The sequence below is a fragment of the Barbus barbus genome (assembly GCF_936440315.1).
Source record: "Barbus barbus genome assembly, chromosome: 32".
In the NCBI taxonomy this organism is placed as follows: Eukaryota; Metazoa; Chordata; class Actinopteri; order Cypriniformes; family Cyprinidae; genus Barbus; species Barbus barbus.
Window position 1 is genome coordinate 18,317,753 of NC_136760.1, and position 16,257 is coordinate 18,334,009.

The window sequence follows — 16,257 nt, forward strand, 5'->3', positions numbered from 1 at the left end:
AGTGAACACGGTGAGACGTGATTTATAATATTCTGTTCAAAGGCAAACTATCACATAAATCTTATAAAAATGGTGCAGTGGCTTGCCTCCAGACTGCATTTTGAAATCAGTTTTGACATACTTTTGACATAACACTTGATTAGTGCACATTATCTAGTCATATATATGTATAAAACATACACACACTCACTCACACACTCTCTCTCGCTCTCTCTCTCTCACCCACACACACCCACACACGTTTTGAAGTTCAAATAAATACTGTTTTTAAGATTTTATTCATAAAAAAAAAATCATAAAAAAAATTCCACGTTTTCCACACAAATATTAAGCAGCACTACTGTTTTCAAAATTGATAATAATGTGACCCTGGACCACAAAAGCAGTCTTAAGTGTACATTTTTTCGAAATTGGGATTTATACATGATCTGAAAGTTGAATAAATAATCTGAGGGTACAAAAAAATCTAAATATTGAGAAAATTGCCTTTAAAGTTGTCTAAATGAAGTTCTTAGCAATGCATATAACTAATCAAAACTGAAGTTTTGATATATTTATGGTAAGAAATTTACAAAATATATTCATGGAACATGATCTTTAATTTAATATCTAATGATTTTTGGCATAAAAGAAAAATCGATAATTTTGACCCATAAAATGTATTTTTGGCTATTGCTACAAATATACCCCAGCGACTTAAGACTGGCTTTGTGGTCCAGGGTTACATATGCTACTTGAGCACCAAATCAGAATATCTGAATGATATCTGAAGGATTATGTGACACTGAAGGCTGGAGTTATGACTGCTGCAAATCCAGCTATTTCATCTCAGGAATCAATTGTATTTTAAAGTATATCAAAATAGAATACTTATTTTAAATTGAAATAATATTTCACAATATTTCTGTTTTTACTGCATTGTACTGCAGCCGTTGTGAATAAGTCTTAGAAACACTAGCAAAAAAAAAATCTTACCAACCCCATACTTTTGAACAATAATGTATAGTATTTTTTAACTATATATATAATATGATAATAAAATTGCATTTACACTTTAATAATTTAGTGTAGTATTGAATGGTATGGATAGTGATATGGTTTGGCCATGGTAATACAACTGAGCTATATCTATTTCAGAAATGTACTGTATATTGGAATATCCATGGTGCACATTTACAGTGTTAAAACTGAAATGGGATTTAGAGGTGCTTTCTTGCTGTGAGTTTCCTGGAACCATCATCTTTTTCTCTCCACCATTCCTGGGTGAGATTGCTTTCCTTCCATTGAAAATGCCAAGTTTTCATTGGGATTTAATGGGAACAGATCAATTTCTTTGTTTAATTTTTATTCTGTAAACTTGCATTTTTCTGAATGATAGTAATTGAAACCCGTAGCACAGCTAAACCCCAGTTTTTGTGCGTTCCCCTCCCTGCTTCTCATCTGAAATAAATGGCCTGGGCCGTTTCATCTCTGAGATCTGAGAATTTACAACGATTATCTTCTCCGACTGCTCTATCAAATCACTCTCCCTCTTGCCATATGGAAATTAGTGTGCTTTGCCAGAAATAAGATTGCAAACCTGGTCATCAGGAAATTTACAAAGACATACAATCAGCTCCCATCACTGTCAGGGAGACACGCTTGGGCTCCATAGTTGACGTGACTCAGGTTAGCCCTCGGCATGAGCTCCAAAAGAAAGCCTTTGGTGGAATAATGGAATTCAGGGAAATACAATAAAGCTGGGGACCATGCCTGCTGTCTCTCTCTTTCTCTCTGTGCCCCTTCTTTTCTACCCACACAACACATTATCATTTATTTCTACAGTGCTTTCCTTTTCCTGGAATTCCTAATTTCTTTTGGAATTTTTTTATTTTCTGTCACTACATATCATTTTAAACACCTGACATACCTCTGTAAAACACTAAAGAAAAAGTCTACTTTCAATGATAGTGAATTTAGTCCAGTTTTATTTTGGACCACATTAGCTTTCATTGCATGAAAAAACAGTATTTAAAATGTCTTTTTGTGTTTCACAATAGAAAAAGTCATACGACATGAGTGTCAGTAAATGATGCCAACTTTTTTCATTTGTAGGTGAATTAATCCTTTAACCAGCATTAGGATGTGCATGTGTGTGTTATTATGCAAGCTTTGGTTGAATAGAGGGTGTAGATAAGTGGTTTCTGGGGCAGAAAATGAGTAGTATCATATTTAAGAGGAGAGCAAAGCGTCAAGTACTGTGGATGACGAGATTCTTATGCATGGTTTGAACTACGTAACTCTTGTACAGTACAGTATGATCTGTTCTGGCTTGATTTTCTTAACATTCTCTCCAGGTAAAGTGAGCATATGTTCTATTTGTCAGCTGTTTTGCTGGGAACCCCATTTGCCTTGGAGTAATTCAAATAATGACACTTGTGGTTTTTTGCTTACGAGTGACATGATGCAATGAGTGCAAAAAAAGAAGAAAACTTTAGTGTGTAGCTTCTTTGTCGCATTGTATCTGTAAGTCAAATGTGCCTAATGGACAAAATCCGTTGTCGTCTGTATGCAATTTTTTTCAAAAACGCAACGGCAAAACTTTTCAGTATTTTTGTATATCGTTGTTGTTTAAATGTACCCTACTGTAAGTCACACTGCGCTGACAGATGCAGACCCTCACTGACAATCACTAGATTACAGTACATCACTTCTTAGACATTTCGCAAACCTAAAAAATGCTGTGTGAGTATACAGTACTTGATCTACTCAATTGCCAACCAAAGGCAACAGATGCAGACATGTAACACTAAGTCAGCAAAATCCAACAAACGCGTCTGTTGCCGTTGTTCGTGTGTGTTGGTGCAGTGTTTTTTAAGGCCCATTCACACCAAGAATATCTATAAAGATAACTAGCAATAACTAAATTCAATGCACGATAGTGTTCTGTTTATTATTATTATGATTCTGATTGGCTGTCAATGTTTTTATCGCTCATCAGCTGTAAAAATTTGTTCTGAAAGTGATTCCAATTATATCTTTCCTCTGTGTCATTTATCATTAAAACCTTATAGTTATCGACGGTTGTTGTTGTTCATGGTGTCCTTTTGGCCTTATGAGGAATTGAACAATTTAAGTCATTAACGACTGCTAATCTGCTTTTTCAATTTATGTCTCGTTTGCGTATTGCCAAATATGGCACGTCAAAACTTATCGCATTAGATTGTTCATCCCACTAGATTGTAATATGTCTTTCCCTACTATGGAAGTCAGTGGGAACCAATAACTGTTTGATTCTTCAAACTTTTGTGTTCAACATAAAGAAACTTTGAGAGGTGTGGAATGACATGAGGGTGAGTACATTTATGGGTGAACTATTCCTTTAAGACCAACTATGCCAAACGTCATTGCTTGTCAATGTTTTGGTCTTCCAACCACTAAAATGAGGCAAATTTGAATATATGCATACTGAAATTGCGCAAATGAGATTTGAGAGCTAAGAGAGGAAAGTACTTCATCTGTTCAACTCATAAAGCTATCATAAGGCTTCCGAAGGCTTTTGTGAAGAATGTGGACGAATCATATGAATCGCTTGTATAATATTTTCATAGTGCTCTGTCATTGTTATTTGGCCTTGTGGTCTATTTAATTTCATTGGATACAAAATTGCAGCATGGACATCTTATTTGGTATTTGACGGAAGAAAAAAAAATCATACAGACTTGGAGTGACATGAGGGTAAGCAAATGATGACAGAATTTTCATTTTAGGGTAAACTATCTCTTTAAATGTTTAGTGAAAGCAGCATATTTCATCAACAGATGTCAATGTAGGGCAAATATCAGAGACTAAATGTGCATTATTGTGTTGATTTATGGTAGTGTGATGATTGGTGTTTTCCTGCTGCATTGTACACGTCTCTTCACTCTCCTAGACTCCATGATGTCATCGGCATAGCAACCGCTCTCCGCACACATGAATTAGATGAATTAGTAAGAAGACATAAGATATTTTTGTTTATCCTCAGTGAATGTGTGTTGCAGCTTCCTCCTCTCTTTTTGTGTGAGTGTGTGCATTTGTGGGGGTGGACGGATGGTCTGAAGAAGTTCTGGATATAAAGAATTGTTTTCTCCGAGAAATGGCCATCAGTTGCACTAGAATAACCTACTCGCAGTGCAGACAATACACCACTCAGCTATTTGTACAACAAAGAGGGCACCATGAGAAGATTTATTCAGTGCCAAAAGATCACCGCACACACGCAAACACCCTCGCTTCCACACGCGCGGATAAGACTGACTCTTTCTCCAAGCTATTTTTGAATGCTTCCCCAGAAATATGAAAGAGAAAGATGACATGTATTAAATAGAAATGGGTGGATGAGATGTGGTGAGAAAAAGGAGGGGAGGAGGAATATGGGAAGAGGCTCTCTGAAACAAAGGAGATGAGAGACAGGGAAGTATAAAGAGGAAGATATTCATATAGTGTGTAGGGTGTGTGTGTGTGAGAGGGAGAAAGGGAGAGGAAGGAAAGCGCTGTAGAGAATATTTAACCCCTGAGCTCTGTTTTCTGGCTGTGTGGAGACTCTGAGAGTGTTTTGTCGAGGGGTTCCCCTTCTCTGCATCGTTTATCTTTGGAGGGAGCTGTTGAACCGTAGAAAGGCCCATAGAGATTTATACTTGCACGCGCACAGCTGTGTGAGCAGAAGCTCTACATGGACTGTGAACAAAACATATATTAAAAAAAAGAGTAATTTGACAGTTGCTGGTTTTTCATACTTGTACGATACTTCTAATAAGATACATCTGTCTCTCTTGAAATATAAGGGTCAAGATCGGTCAATACTGCAGGGACCAACAATAGGGATGACCAACACAAGAGTGTTTTGGGCCAGTTGGTGGACTGTCTTTTGCCTTATCAGTCCAGTAAAGTGTTATCACTAAATGTTACTTTGGTGATCTTGTCTTATGCATTTATTTACTTATTATTTACTTACTTATCTACTGTCACAAAATTATTTAAATATGAATTATTACATAAATACACTTCATTTTAAGGTCAAACCATTGACTACGACTTTCGCCTCAATTAACTCCTAATTTGCTGCTTATTAATAGTTAGTAAGGTAATTGTTAAGTTTAGGTATTGGGTAGGATTAGGGATGTAGAATATGGTCATGCAGAATATGTGCTTTATAAGCAGCAAATATGTTAATAACAGGCATGCTAATAAGCAGCTAGTTAATACTGAGAATCGTCCCTATACTAAAGTGTTACCTTTTTTCATATCATATGCTGCCAAAAATAGTGATTGGTCGAGCAGAAACCATCCTTAGGTTGAGCAGTGTGAATATACAGGGCAGAACCTTTTTTTCAAAGTGAGATTTCAGTATGAAGATTTTTGTGGTATTTATAGCGAAATTATTATTATTTTGTTTTTATGTGTTCACCATATGTTCACATTAAGGCAGATAATTAGAGAACATTAGGGTATGGTCTTAGGAGATCTATCTCTGTCTGAACAGACAGTCTCTTCCCTAAACCATTAATGCAAAATGAAAGCTGGCAGATTCTCCCCTTGTCCTCATCCTGACAGCATTATGGATGTGTTGTGTGTTACCATTAACTTTGAATTGGCAAGTACTAGTGCTCTATAACCCAAATGTCCAATATGTACAATACAAGCAGATCAGGGATGAGGTAATACATTAGCGCTAGGCTCTGAATAATGTCCAACGTGACAGTAAATGCTCTCCACTGCGGCTTAATTAACATTCCTTGCAATGTCAGAGTGCAAGTGCTTTGGCTGGAGGGAATCCCTCACTTAAGAGCTTTGACTAATGTCCTCGCTGGCTGAGAATGCCCAGGTGTCTTTCACTGACGCTCGACCTTGAGGAAATGACGGTCTCTGAGTTCATATTTGGCCGCCGATGTCTCAAGGACCCGGTCTGTGGTCTTTACTCAAGAACTGACAAACAGCCTTTTGCATCTGCCTGAGGAAAATGTATGCATGCATTAAAAAATGTAGTTCATAAGGTCCAAAAATGCACCATCTATTGTTGAAATTAAATTAAAGGAGGTCTGAATTGGTCACCAGTCTAGCAGACTTTCCTTCCATGCATATAGTTCTAATCAACAAATCATTATTCAATAAAAATAAACTAAATAATCAGCAAACTGACACTGTGTTTCTCATAATTGCCTTATGTAATATGTTTTTAGTTTTACAGAGGAGGTTTAGAGAGAATAACATTTTCACAGTCTGTCAGAATTGTCCTTCTGACTTTATGGTTATTAGCACAAACTTAATTTACTGACACAGACTGAGGGGCCGTTCACACACAGCACATTTTTACATTCCACTGTGCTACTTTCTCATTGTTTGTTTCTTTTTTTTTATATGTAAACAAGATGGATATCTTTTTCTGTTGCATTCACGTCTCACGTGACAGAAGTGCAACTTTTAAAAATGTCTTTTTAAAGCAAAAATGCTTTCTGTTTACGTCTTAATGCTGTATTGTCTATGCATATTCAATAAAACTCCATATTGCAGATAATTTCCCTGTATATACATCTAGTAAGGATTTTTTAACGCATAGTACATTTCTGGTAACGCACTGTAAGCAGAGGATTTATGGGTAAAGACTGATGAGTTGGCTGTTTGTGCCCACTCAGACTTACTGAGATCTCTGTGTAAGGATGAGTCAAGGCTTATAGCCCCTCAGTACATGGACACACACACTATGCTGTGACATCAAAGTGGAAATTTAATATTCATCTGCATATGCCTTTGGAGGGTTTATTTCTTTATTTATAAGTTGTCCTTAATTTAGTCCGAGTTAAATTGTATCTCCTGATCAAGAGAAGAATATTTTTGCAAACTGATTTGGCCAGTGCAGCATTTTAAGATTTTGCTAACCCTTCGGATATTTCTCTCTTCCCTCAGGACTTTGATGATTTCATCTTTGCTTTTTTTGCCGTGGAGATGGTAATCAAGATGGTTGCACTGGGCATCTTTGGGAAAAAATGTTACCTTGGAGACACCTGGAATCGGCTAGACTTCTTCATTGTGTTGGCTGGGTGAGTCCTGAAATGACTTTACTGAAACTTTATCGACTCCAAACTTTTGAACTGTAGTGTACCTATTTTTTATGTATTCATAATTTATTATCATGAGGCTGATATGATCAGATGTTTTGACTCAAGAAGCAGTTAATCTAAAAATGTATAATATTTATCTTTACTCATCCTCTTGTTGTTCCAAACCTGTTTGTTACTTATCATGAAACACTTGCAAAGTAATTTTGACGAACCTTCATGAAGCTCTTTTCCTTCCAGTGATGGTTCATATTGACCATGCATATTATGTTAAATAAATAAATAAATAATATGTATAAGTTTAAGTAAAAATTCACCGCCATTCAGTTTTGAGGAAGAATTTCAGTAGATAACAGCTTAAATTTCTCCCCTTTCTCATATGGCTTTAGAAGAATTGGAATATTTGGCCATATGAGCCATTTTGTGCTTGTCGTTTTTCTTCTTCTTTCTTTTTTTTTGGCGCATGAAAGACATGTTCACTATTGAAATATAATAGTTACATGAAAATTATTTTAAATAATTATTCTTTCATATTACCTAGTAGAAATAACAGCATATCAGTTTGGAACCCTAGTAAAAGTGTATAAGTAATATATAAAATATATAAACTTTATTTGAAATACTACTTGTGTACAATGCACATTTGCTAATATTAAGCTTAAAATGTGTTTTAATGTCACTATTGATGAGGGTGTGATCTTTGAATAATATCAGTCTTTAAATGCTAGATATTTAAAGTGTACCTCAAGTAAACTTGCAATAGTTCCACTTTAGCACAATCAAATATACTTAAAGCGCCCCTATCATGCCATCCAAGGTCAAAAAAACTGTTTAGTTTTCTCAAAAATAGCTTTAATTTGACCTAATTTCTAAATGATTCCTAAACGACTCGTGCGAAGCTGTTCGAAGAATCAGTCTCTCTAAACCCCTCCTTTCCGTGAGCACTCGCTGCTGTGATTGGTCAGATGGCGCAGTCCTTTGTGATTGGTCTACTGCGTACAGCGCTAATGACAGCCCATGGGCGGACATTATGCAAATGTGTTACTTCGTGACATACAGCCGTAACAGAATAAAATTCAAATTCCTAACGACTCGTTTAGGCGATTGCGAGCCGACTCTTTTTTTTGATAGACAACAACTTTATATATCGTACACTTTCGGCTTCACAACTTTGCAGAAAGTTTATGTTCACATACTGTTACATGACACACTGCATGAAAGGTAATATTCGAAAAGGCATAATAGGGACACTTTAAGTATATCTTTAGTTGGACCTCAGCACTACTTCTGCACAATTAAGGTGCATTAAGTACAAAATTAGTTGTTCCAATTCAGCAGACTTTAAGTATACCTAAAAGAACAATTGCAGGGTATTTTTTTTAAATTAAGTACATAAATATGTAAATGTATTTGTAGTATACTTAGCATAAAATGTATTTCAGATACATTTTAGTATATTTATTTTTCACTAGGGAATATGTGGATAAGTAAATAATGACAGAATTGGGATACATCTAGTTCTGTCTGTTATCAGCCAGTGCTTCTGAATCGGTCACGTCACACATGGTTAGCTGCAAATACGTAATTCTTCAGTGTGTCTGTGTGAGTGTCAAAATAATCTTTATCACTGCCAGATTCTACGTTTATGTGTATGTGTGCATCTCAAGTCTTCTAAATAGGGCACGCTGTTGTGTGAGGCACTTTAGTGTGAACCACCAATCAATGAACATGGGTTTGTAAACACCATAAAACAAAGAGACTCGTATTACATACAGACAGTTAGTTATGCAAATGTGTGCCCTGGGAAATATAGTAAAGAAAATGTGTATCACTAATACAGATCTGCAACTTTTCGAGAAAGCCATGAAAGGTCAGGAAAGACAAGCTGTTTAGTGGATAAAAGATTTGTGGTTAGTTATGTGATGTGTGCTTTCCAAGAAACACAAGGACTCCCATTCCTATTCCATGAAGCGTGTCAGTCATGACTCAGTGGCAGCATGGGCTTTATTGCCAGATTTACCTCTGACCTAACCTCATGTGTCATGTTGGTAATCTCATAGGAATATTTGTTGAGATTGAAATCATCCCAGCATATGGAGCGTATAGAAGCACTTTCAGGAGACATCATCCAAAGTGTGTACACAAGATAACCATGCAAGAGTGACAGACTGCTGGCTTGTTCCACTGTTGGCGCAAACTAGTTTCCCCTTGGGTTTTTGATACTTCTCCAGATGAAACGCTTACCACCAAAACCTTCAGTAATTCATGACAATTTGATCAGTTGTGGTACCTTCTAAAGAATCAGGACCATGGCACAGTAGTGGTATTAGGTTCCATGGTTTTTGATATATACCATAATTCTGAAATGTTATTCACATGATGCTCCAAAGTACTTATAAGAATACCAGCTGCTGCTGTGGTACATGTCCAAAAATCAATGGCAGTACTATAGTGACATGTCCAAAAAGCTGTGTTACTTGTCCACTGTCCAATGTAGTACTCTGTCCAAAAATCATGGCAGAACCACGGATTCTGATTTAGTTTGTTAGTACTAAGATTAATTTATGTTTTGGGCTTTGGGTAAAAATTGGCAGGCCAATTAACATAAAGTGTAATTCATTATAAACCAGAGAACTTGGAGGCCTGGTTTATATGAACAATTTGTTTCAGTTTAAAGGTTAACATTTAGTGTCTTTTTTTTTCCTTTTGGAGAACATTCTGATGCAGTAAATCACAAATCTAAAACTTACTAGCCTGCTTAATATGTAAATAAATTGGTGTTGGTGGTTCAACTAGATGGCTCGGTTTCCAAAGCCCCTTCAATCACACATTTTTTTGCTGAATCTTCTGTTCTCTTCTATCTGAGGTGAGCCAGAGTGCTTATAGAAGTTGAAAGATCTTGGCTGCTGTGCTGTGGATCGTATGTCTTTGTGTGTCTCATCTGCAGAGACATTGAGGCGAGCTTTCTCTCTTCTCAATCTTTCAAAGCAAACCCTTAGAGAATGCAGACCCTCAATACACCCCACCAAGACAAGGTATCAGTTTCAGACACCCGCAGCGGTTTGGCAACTTCTGTTGAATCACTTTTAAATTAGTTTGCCCTTTTCCTATCCAGAGTCTTCACACACACCGAGTTAAATACACAAAACTTTCCAAATCCACGGGGCTTCTACAGGGATTGTGACAGTGTCTTTAGGGATTGTTTCAAGGCTTTTTAAATACTCTATGAGACAGAAAAGCTTTTACGATTTTTAACGAGAGATTGGGTATAAAGGCATTTCTAGAATTTCTTCTTCGTACTTTGCCATAACCTTGATGGAAGTGAGTTTTACGAGTTTTTCCATAATGCTCTACCAAATGTTGCATACTTTGACATGGAACCAATATGTTATTATTTCAGGCATTATTCTCTCATGCATTTTCATGCCAACTTTGGCCTAGACAGGAAACAGATACAAGACAAATTTTGTCTTTTATTTTTGCTTAAATATTTATTTTACTGGAATACCTGCACTGTAAAACCCGATTAGTTCAGAGTACTCAAAACTTTTGTGGAAACTGATTACCTAAGATTTTTTAAGTAAACATACTTAAAAATTACAATTACACTAAACTTAAATATTTTTCTTTCCTTTTTTTATAATTTTAAGTACAGTGTACTTAAAAACTTTACATATGCTACACTAAAGTTTTATGTTTTCAATACTAACTGTTTTTAACTAATTACCACTTATATAAATAAAATATTTTATTCAAGAAATAAACTCCTGAATAACTCATAGCCTGATACATATTCAAAATACTAAAAAGCACACACAGAACTGTTGACATATAATTAAAGGGTTTTTATTTACTATTAAATTCTTTGTCTATTTTGCACAACTGTTTATATAAATCTCTGTAAACATGTAACAAATCAAATTAGAAACTGTTAAAACATCGATTATAATTTTTTACACCCATGGCCATTATTTTGCAACATGGCAAATCAAAATAAATAAAATCAATAAAATAAATAAAGCTCCTCCAAAAAGAAATGTTAAAAAAATTATAAATTATAGGAAATAAAAACAATAAATTAAGTCAAAACACAAACAATAATACATACCTGATTGCATTAAATATGCAACAGAGATAGATTGTACAAAACGTAAATGTAAACATTTAAATGCTTTAAACTACATGTTCCATTGTGTAAAGTGCAACTGAGGTAGATCTAACAACTTACCAAATGTTTAAAATACATATTAAACAATATACACTTGTAAACAACCTTAAAATAAACAAAATCTGATAACAAAAATCAAGTTTCTGTTGTAAGAGTGCAACTGGGGTAGATCTGGTGCAGAAAACAACCTACCAAATGTAAAAATGCTGTAAACTACATGTTTAGCTTATAAAACAAATTGAGATAAACAAAGGAAGTGACAATATTAAAGTAACAACCTACCAAATGTTTAAACTACATGTTTAACAATATACACTTGTAAAACACCTTAGAATAAAAAAATACAATCTGATTGCAAAAAGTTTTTGTTGTAGAAGTGCAACTGAGGTGGATTTGGTGCAGAAGACAACATACCAAATGTATAAATGCTTTAAACTACATTTTCTACAACATACGCTTACAAAACTACTTAGCAGGAACTAACAAACCCAGAGTGCAATCAAGATAGATTTGGTGGCCAGGACACAACCTACCCAATGAAAACATCCAAGCACTTAAAACAGCACTTGTAGACAAGATGGAATTTGCCTACAAAGTAAGTAATAGTTAATTTTTTAGATTGAGTAAGCAGGGTTTCAGAGGTTTACCATCATCAAGCCCCATCAGCATTTTCTGGATGAATGTGAAGGTGTGAATCAATTTTCTTGGGTAATCCAAATGCAATGCATACATTAACCCAAAGAGTAACACAAAGGCCTCAGGAAACGTGGGGATGTCGCTCAGCACAAACTCATCTTCCACCACAACAGCGGTCCTTGCCGGATTGAAACAGACAGGACCAGTGTTCTCAGTGACTTCCATCACAAGGGCAAGAGGGGTACCAGTGATGTCTGGCTCATCCGACTCCTCCACCTGGAATGCACAAAGAGGGTCCAACTGTAAACATGTCTAGTAATGAATTACATCATCAGGTATATCATAAGAATTTTTTGGTTAACTATCACTTTAATATAGTATCATACTTAACCAGGCAGGCCTTTTCAGTTTACACAGAATTGGCCCAAATTTAAAAACTAGACAAGAACATACATAGAGAATTTGCAAAAGTAGAGTGAAATAAAGTTGAATATATATTAAGGTAATATATAATACACAGGGCCAACTCCACTGGAACAATGCCTTCAAAAAGATCATGAAGGACATCAGGCGGGAAACCAGTGATTGTGTGAAAACACTGCAAACTCTCTCTCAAGACACAGTCTCTTTGGACACCAAACTGACTGTGACCATCCCCTTGTAAAACATCCTGCAGGTCATGATCATGGTTGGCTTTTGTCCTTGGGGTAAATTCGCCATCTCCAACAGCAGAAGATTGAATCTCTTCTCGTGTAGCTTTGCAGAACCTACAAACATATCCAACTCTGAAAGACTGCACAAAGCCTGCTAAGGAATGGGCTGCTAGATTATCAGCCACAACAACTGAAACAGTACCCCGAACTGACCGACCAAGGGACTCGATAAAAACCCCATCATGTTCAAGGCAGCCAAGGTCTTGCAACAAAGGAGAAAGTGCTCTTTGATAGCCACAGCTGTGAAGATCTGGTACCTTACATAGGACTGCGAGCTGAATCACATGCAGTGCAGATCGATATTTAGATGGCAGATCACCAAACATCCAATAGACTGAACAGAGTTTGTGGATCTTACGTGAAGTCCCAAGTGGATTAGCGATTTCTAGATCATCTATGTATAAAATCAATGGCAGTGACAGTTCTGAAGATGACAACAAAGTATTCTCCTGGAAATACTTGCCATCTTTATGGCTCATATAATGACCTTCTTGTGATGCCTTGGTTTCCTTTTATTCGGTCAAGGATGTCAGTATGTTTGAATATTTCCTGGATCATCTGAAGTATTGGGACATAAACGACTGTGCGCCCAGACTCCAACACGTACTGCACTGGCTTTACCACAGGAAATGTTTTTTCGAAATATGTTTTTTTAGACGGCACACAACTTGCACTTCCACTCCATTGATTTTTTTATCCCTACAATTGGGGTGAATACTTTTTTAAAACCAAGAAATTTAGCCTTAACTTTACATTGTGTTATGTAACTTACCACTGGAATTGAATCAGATCTTCACAATAACAGGTACTATACATCTATACAGGAAAACAAAAAATAGCAGCATTTTAGTTTTCATGATTATAATGGATTAGATCTGGCAAATGCTACAAAGTCGACCAATGAGGCCAAAGCATGTTTCAGACTTTCAGTCATTGTTTTGTACAATTTGTACATTGCGTGGTAAACTCTGAACACGTTATTTTACTTCACTCACTTGCTAACTTGATCTGTACAAAATTAGATAAATATTCAATGCAGGTTTATGTGTGAAGCTGCTAAAAATATCTGAAGTAAACGAAAAAAGGATACTTACCAAGTTCACAGACTCTGCATCCACTTTAGCCTACAAGGCAAAAAATATGTAACTGTTAATACGAGCTTGCCGGTGTCTCTACCATACCTAGTTTTCACAACTCTTATTATTAACTATTTTTCCAATATATAACTTTGTGTCATTAGCCTTAACGTAATGGATACAAGTTACAGCTAGCCGCAAGCACATTAACAGCTGAAGGCAAGCATAAATAAGCATTTTCCAGAACAGATCGCTTAACAAAAACAGAATAAAAAATTATGACTTCCCAGACAGCAAGCAGCGTTGGCCCAGATCCGGCTCACATTTGGCCCGCATGGATTTCACTCAGGCCAGATATAGACCGGATCTGGGCCAAAACTATGTTGCTGACTTGGTTCCGCTGACTAACTGATTACAATATTAACGTTACATAATAAATTAAATATGGCAATGGGGTTAATGGTTAAAAAATGTGCATGAAATACTCACACGAGTGTCCGCCATCTTGGTTATGTTTTCTGGTAGCGTCAGTCAGAACGATGGCGTACGTCCTGACGTAGATGACGTCATTGAACGTCACTCCGTATACTTAAAAAATATCACTTCAGTAGCAATGTATACTCAAAAATGATGAGCAACGCAAAATTAAAATTAAGTCATTTGTTCAAAAAATGCTATAGTTTTAAGTTCAATAAACTATGTAATTGATTATAATTATGGTGTTCTCATTTTTTATAAGTTAGTTGTACTGTTCGGGTTTACAGTGTGGTGTTTTACACTATTATTTTTCATCAGTCCCTGTAATGATATGCTGAATGTTATGTACCTCATCTGGGATATGATGTATGTTTAGTCTGGAAGCTTCACCATTAAGGTCAGGCCCAGATGTCTTAATCTTCTCTCTTTTCCTTCCTCTTCCTCATTCCACTAATTCTAAAGCCTCCTCTTCTGATCCACGTCCACATATTCACTTTTTTTTTTTTTTTTTTTCCACATCCATATTTGCTTCTTATTGTCTTCCTCTTCCACTTTTATATTCTTATACTTCCACATCAACAGAACATTCTTTTCTCCTCTTTTTTTTTTTTTTTACCTCTTCATCTTCCTCATCTTTTTTCCCCTTCCACAGTATCATTGGATTTTTGCCTGGAAGTTGGCTGATAAAAGGGAGTGAAGGCTCTGACTGTCTTCCTGAAAACATTTCAGGTTTTTAACTTAGAAAGATCCCTCAACTCACTTTCTCTCTTCTGGTACACACTCACCGCTCATTTTAAACCCAGCAAGCTGACCCTGAGAGCCAGGATTGACTTGACATTATACTCCACTATTCGAAAAAACATTACAGTTATTTGAAGATTTTCTTCACTTTATAGTAAGAATAAATTGATCTATCTTGTGATGGCCTTTTCACATGAATGCCTTGGTGAGAAAATGCTGATAATTTACTTTCCTCCTTGGTGGTTTGACCTGACATGTATTCTGTTTCATGTAGACAGCTGTCAGTTTCTGGTCAAGTCAATAGTTCTAAGGCTAGCACAACCTGTCAACGTAATTGCCATCATTCATGTCAAAAAAGCTGACAGTTACTGTCTTTTGTGTGACTGTCACCAGAACATGCAGAAGACGCTTTCACAAGCCCACTGCTCAAAAGCATCAACAACAGCTGATGAAGTTTACTTTTTTATTTCTATTCTACCTAATAACTGACAGCTGAGTTTAGAGACAGGTCTGCTCAAGATTGAATCACAGTAAAAGCTCCTGATCAGGTCATGACCCACATCACCAGTGCTAATAGGCAAGGCAAGGCAAGGCAAGTTTATTTATATAGCACATTTCATACACAGTGGTAATTCAAAGTGCTTTACATAAAAGAAAGTGAAATAGACATTAAAATCAATAAAAACATGGAAATAAGAATAATAAAAACAAGGAATTTTAAAATGATATAGAAAATGATTTAAAATAAATTTAAAGAAAATGATTATACATAAAATTCATTGCAGTCAGTTCGGACATATAGCACAGTGCTCATTCAAATGCACAGTTAAACAGATGAGTTTTGAGTCTTGATTTAAATGTGGCTAATGTTTTAGCACATCTGATCTCTTCTGGAAGCTGGTTCCAGCTGCGGGCCGCATAATAGCTAAACGCAGACTCCCCTTGTTTTGTGTGAACTCTTGGTATTTCTAACTGACTCGATCCTAATGATCTGAGTGGTCTGTTTGGTTTATATTCAGTGAGCATATCAGCAATATATTTAGGTCCTAGGCCATTGAGTGACTTATAAACGAGTAAAAGTACTTTAAAATCAATCCTAAATGTAACTGGAAGCCAGTGTAAGGACCTGAGGACTGGTGTGATATGCTCAGATTTTCTGGTTCTAGTCAGAATTCTGGCAGCAGCGTTCTGGATGAGCTGCAGTTGTCTAATGGTCTTCTTGGGAAGGCCGGTGAGGAGACCATTACAGTAATCCACCCTGCTGGTGATAAAGGCATGAACAAGTTTCTCCAAGTCTTGATTGGAGACAAAACATCTAATTCTTGCAATATTTTTGAGATGATAGTATGCTGATTTAGTTATTGCTTTGA

General features: G+C 36.2%; 1 protein-coding gene and 1 long non-coding RNA gene across 2 annotated transcripts in view; one reads left to right on the forward strand and one right to left on the reverse strand.

Annotated features, from left to right (window-relative positions):
- LOC306852702 (voltage-dependent T-type calcium channel subunit alpha-1G-like) overlaps positions 1-16,257 on the forward strand; it is a gene marked incomplete at its 3' end in the record, with an annotated part of 234,961 nt that overhangs the window by 90,651 nt on the left and 128,053 nt on the right. The window contains exon 4 of the mRNA XM_079389755.1: positions 6,925-7,058. Within this exon, the coding sequence (XP_079245881.1) occupies positions 6,925-7,058 (134 nt within the window). The remainder of the gene's footprint in view (positions 1-6,924; positions 7,059-16,257) is intronic.
- On the reverse strand, positions 10,716-14,435 carry LOC306852473. The gene is made up of 4 exons (XR_013782593.1): positions 14,159-14,435; positions 13,688-13,717; positions 13,366-13,409; positions 10,716-12,156 (listed from the first exon to the last, which is right to left on the reverse strand). It is a non-coding gene; the product is annotated as an uncharacterized lncRNA (long non-coding RNA).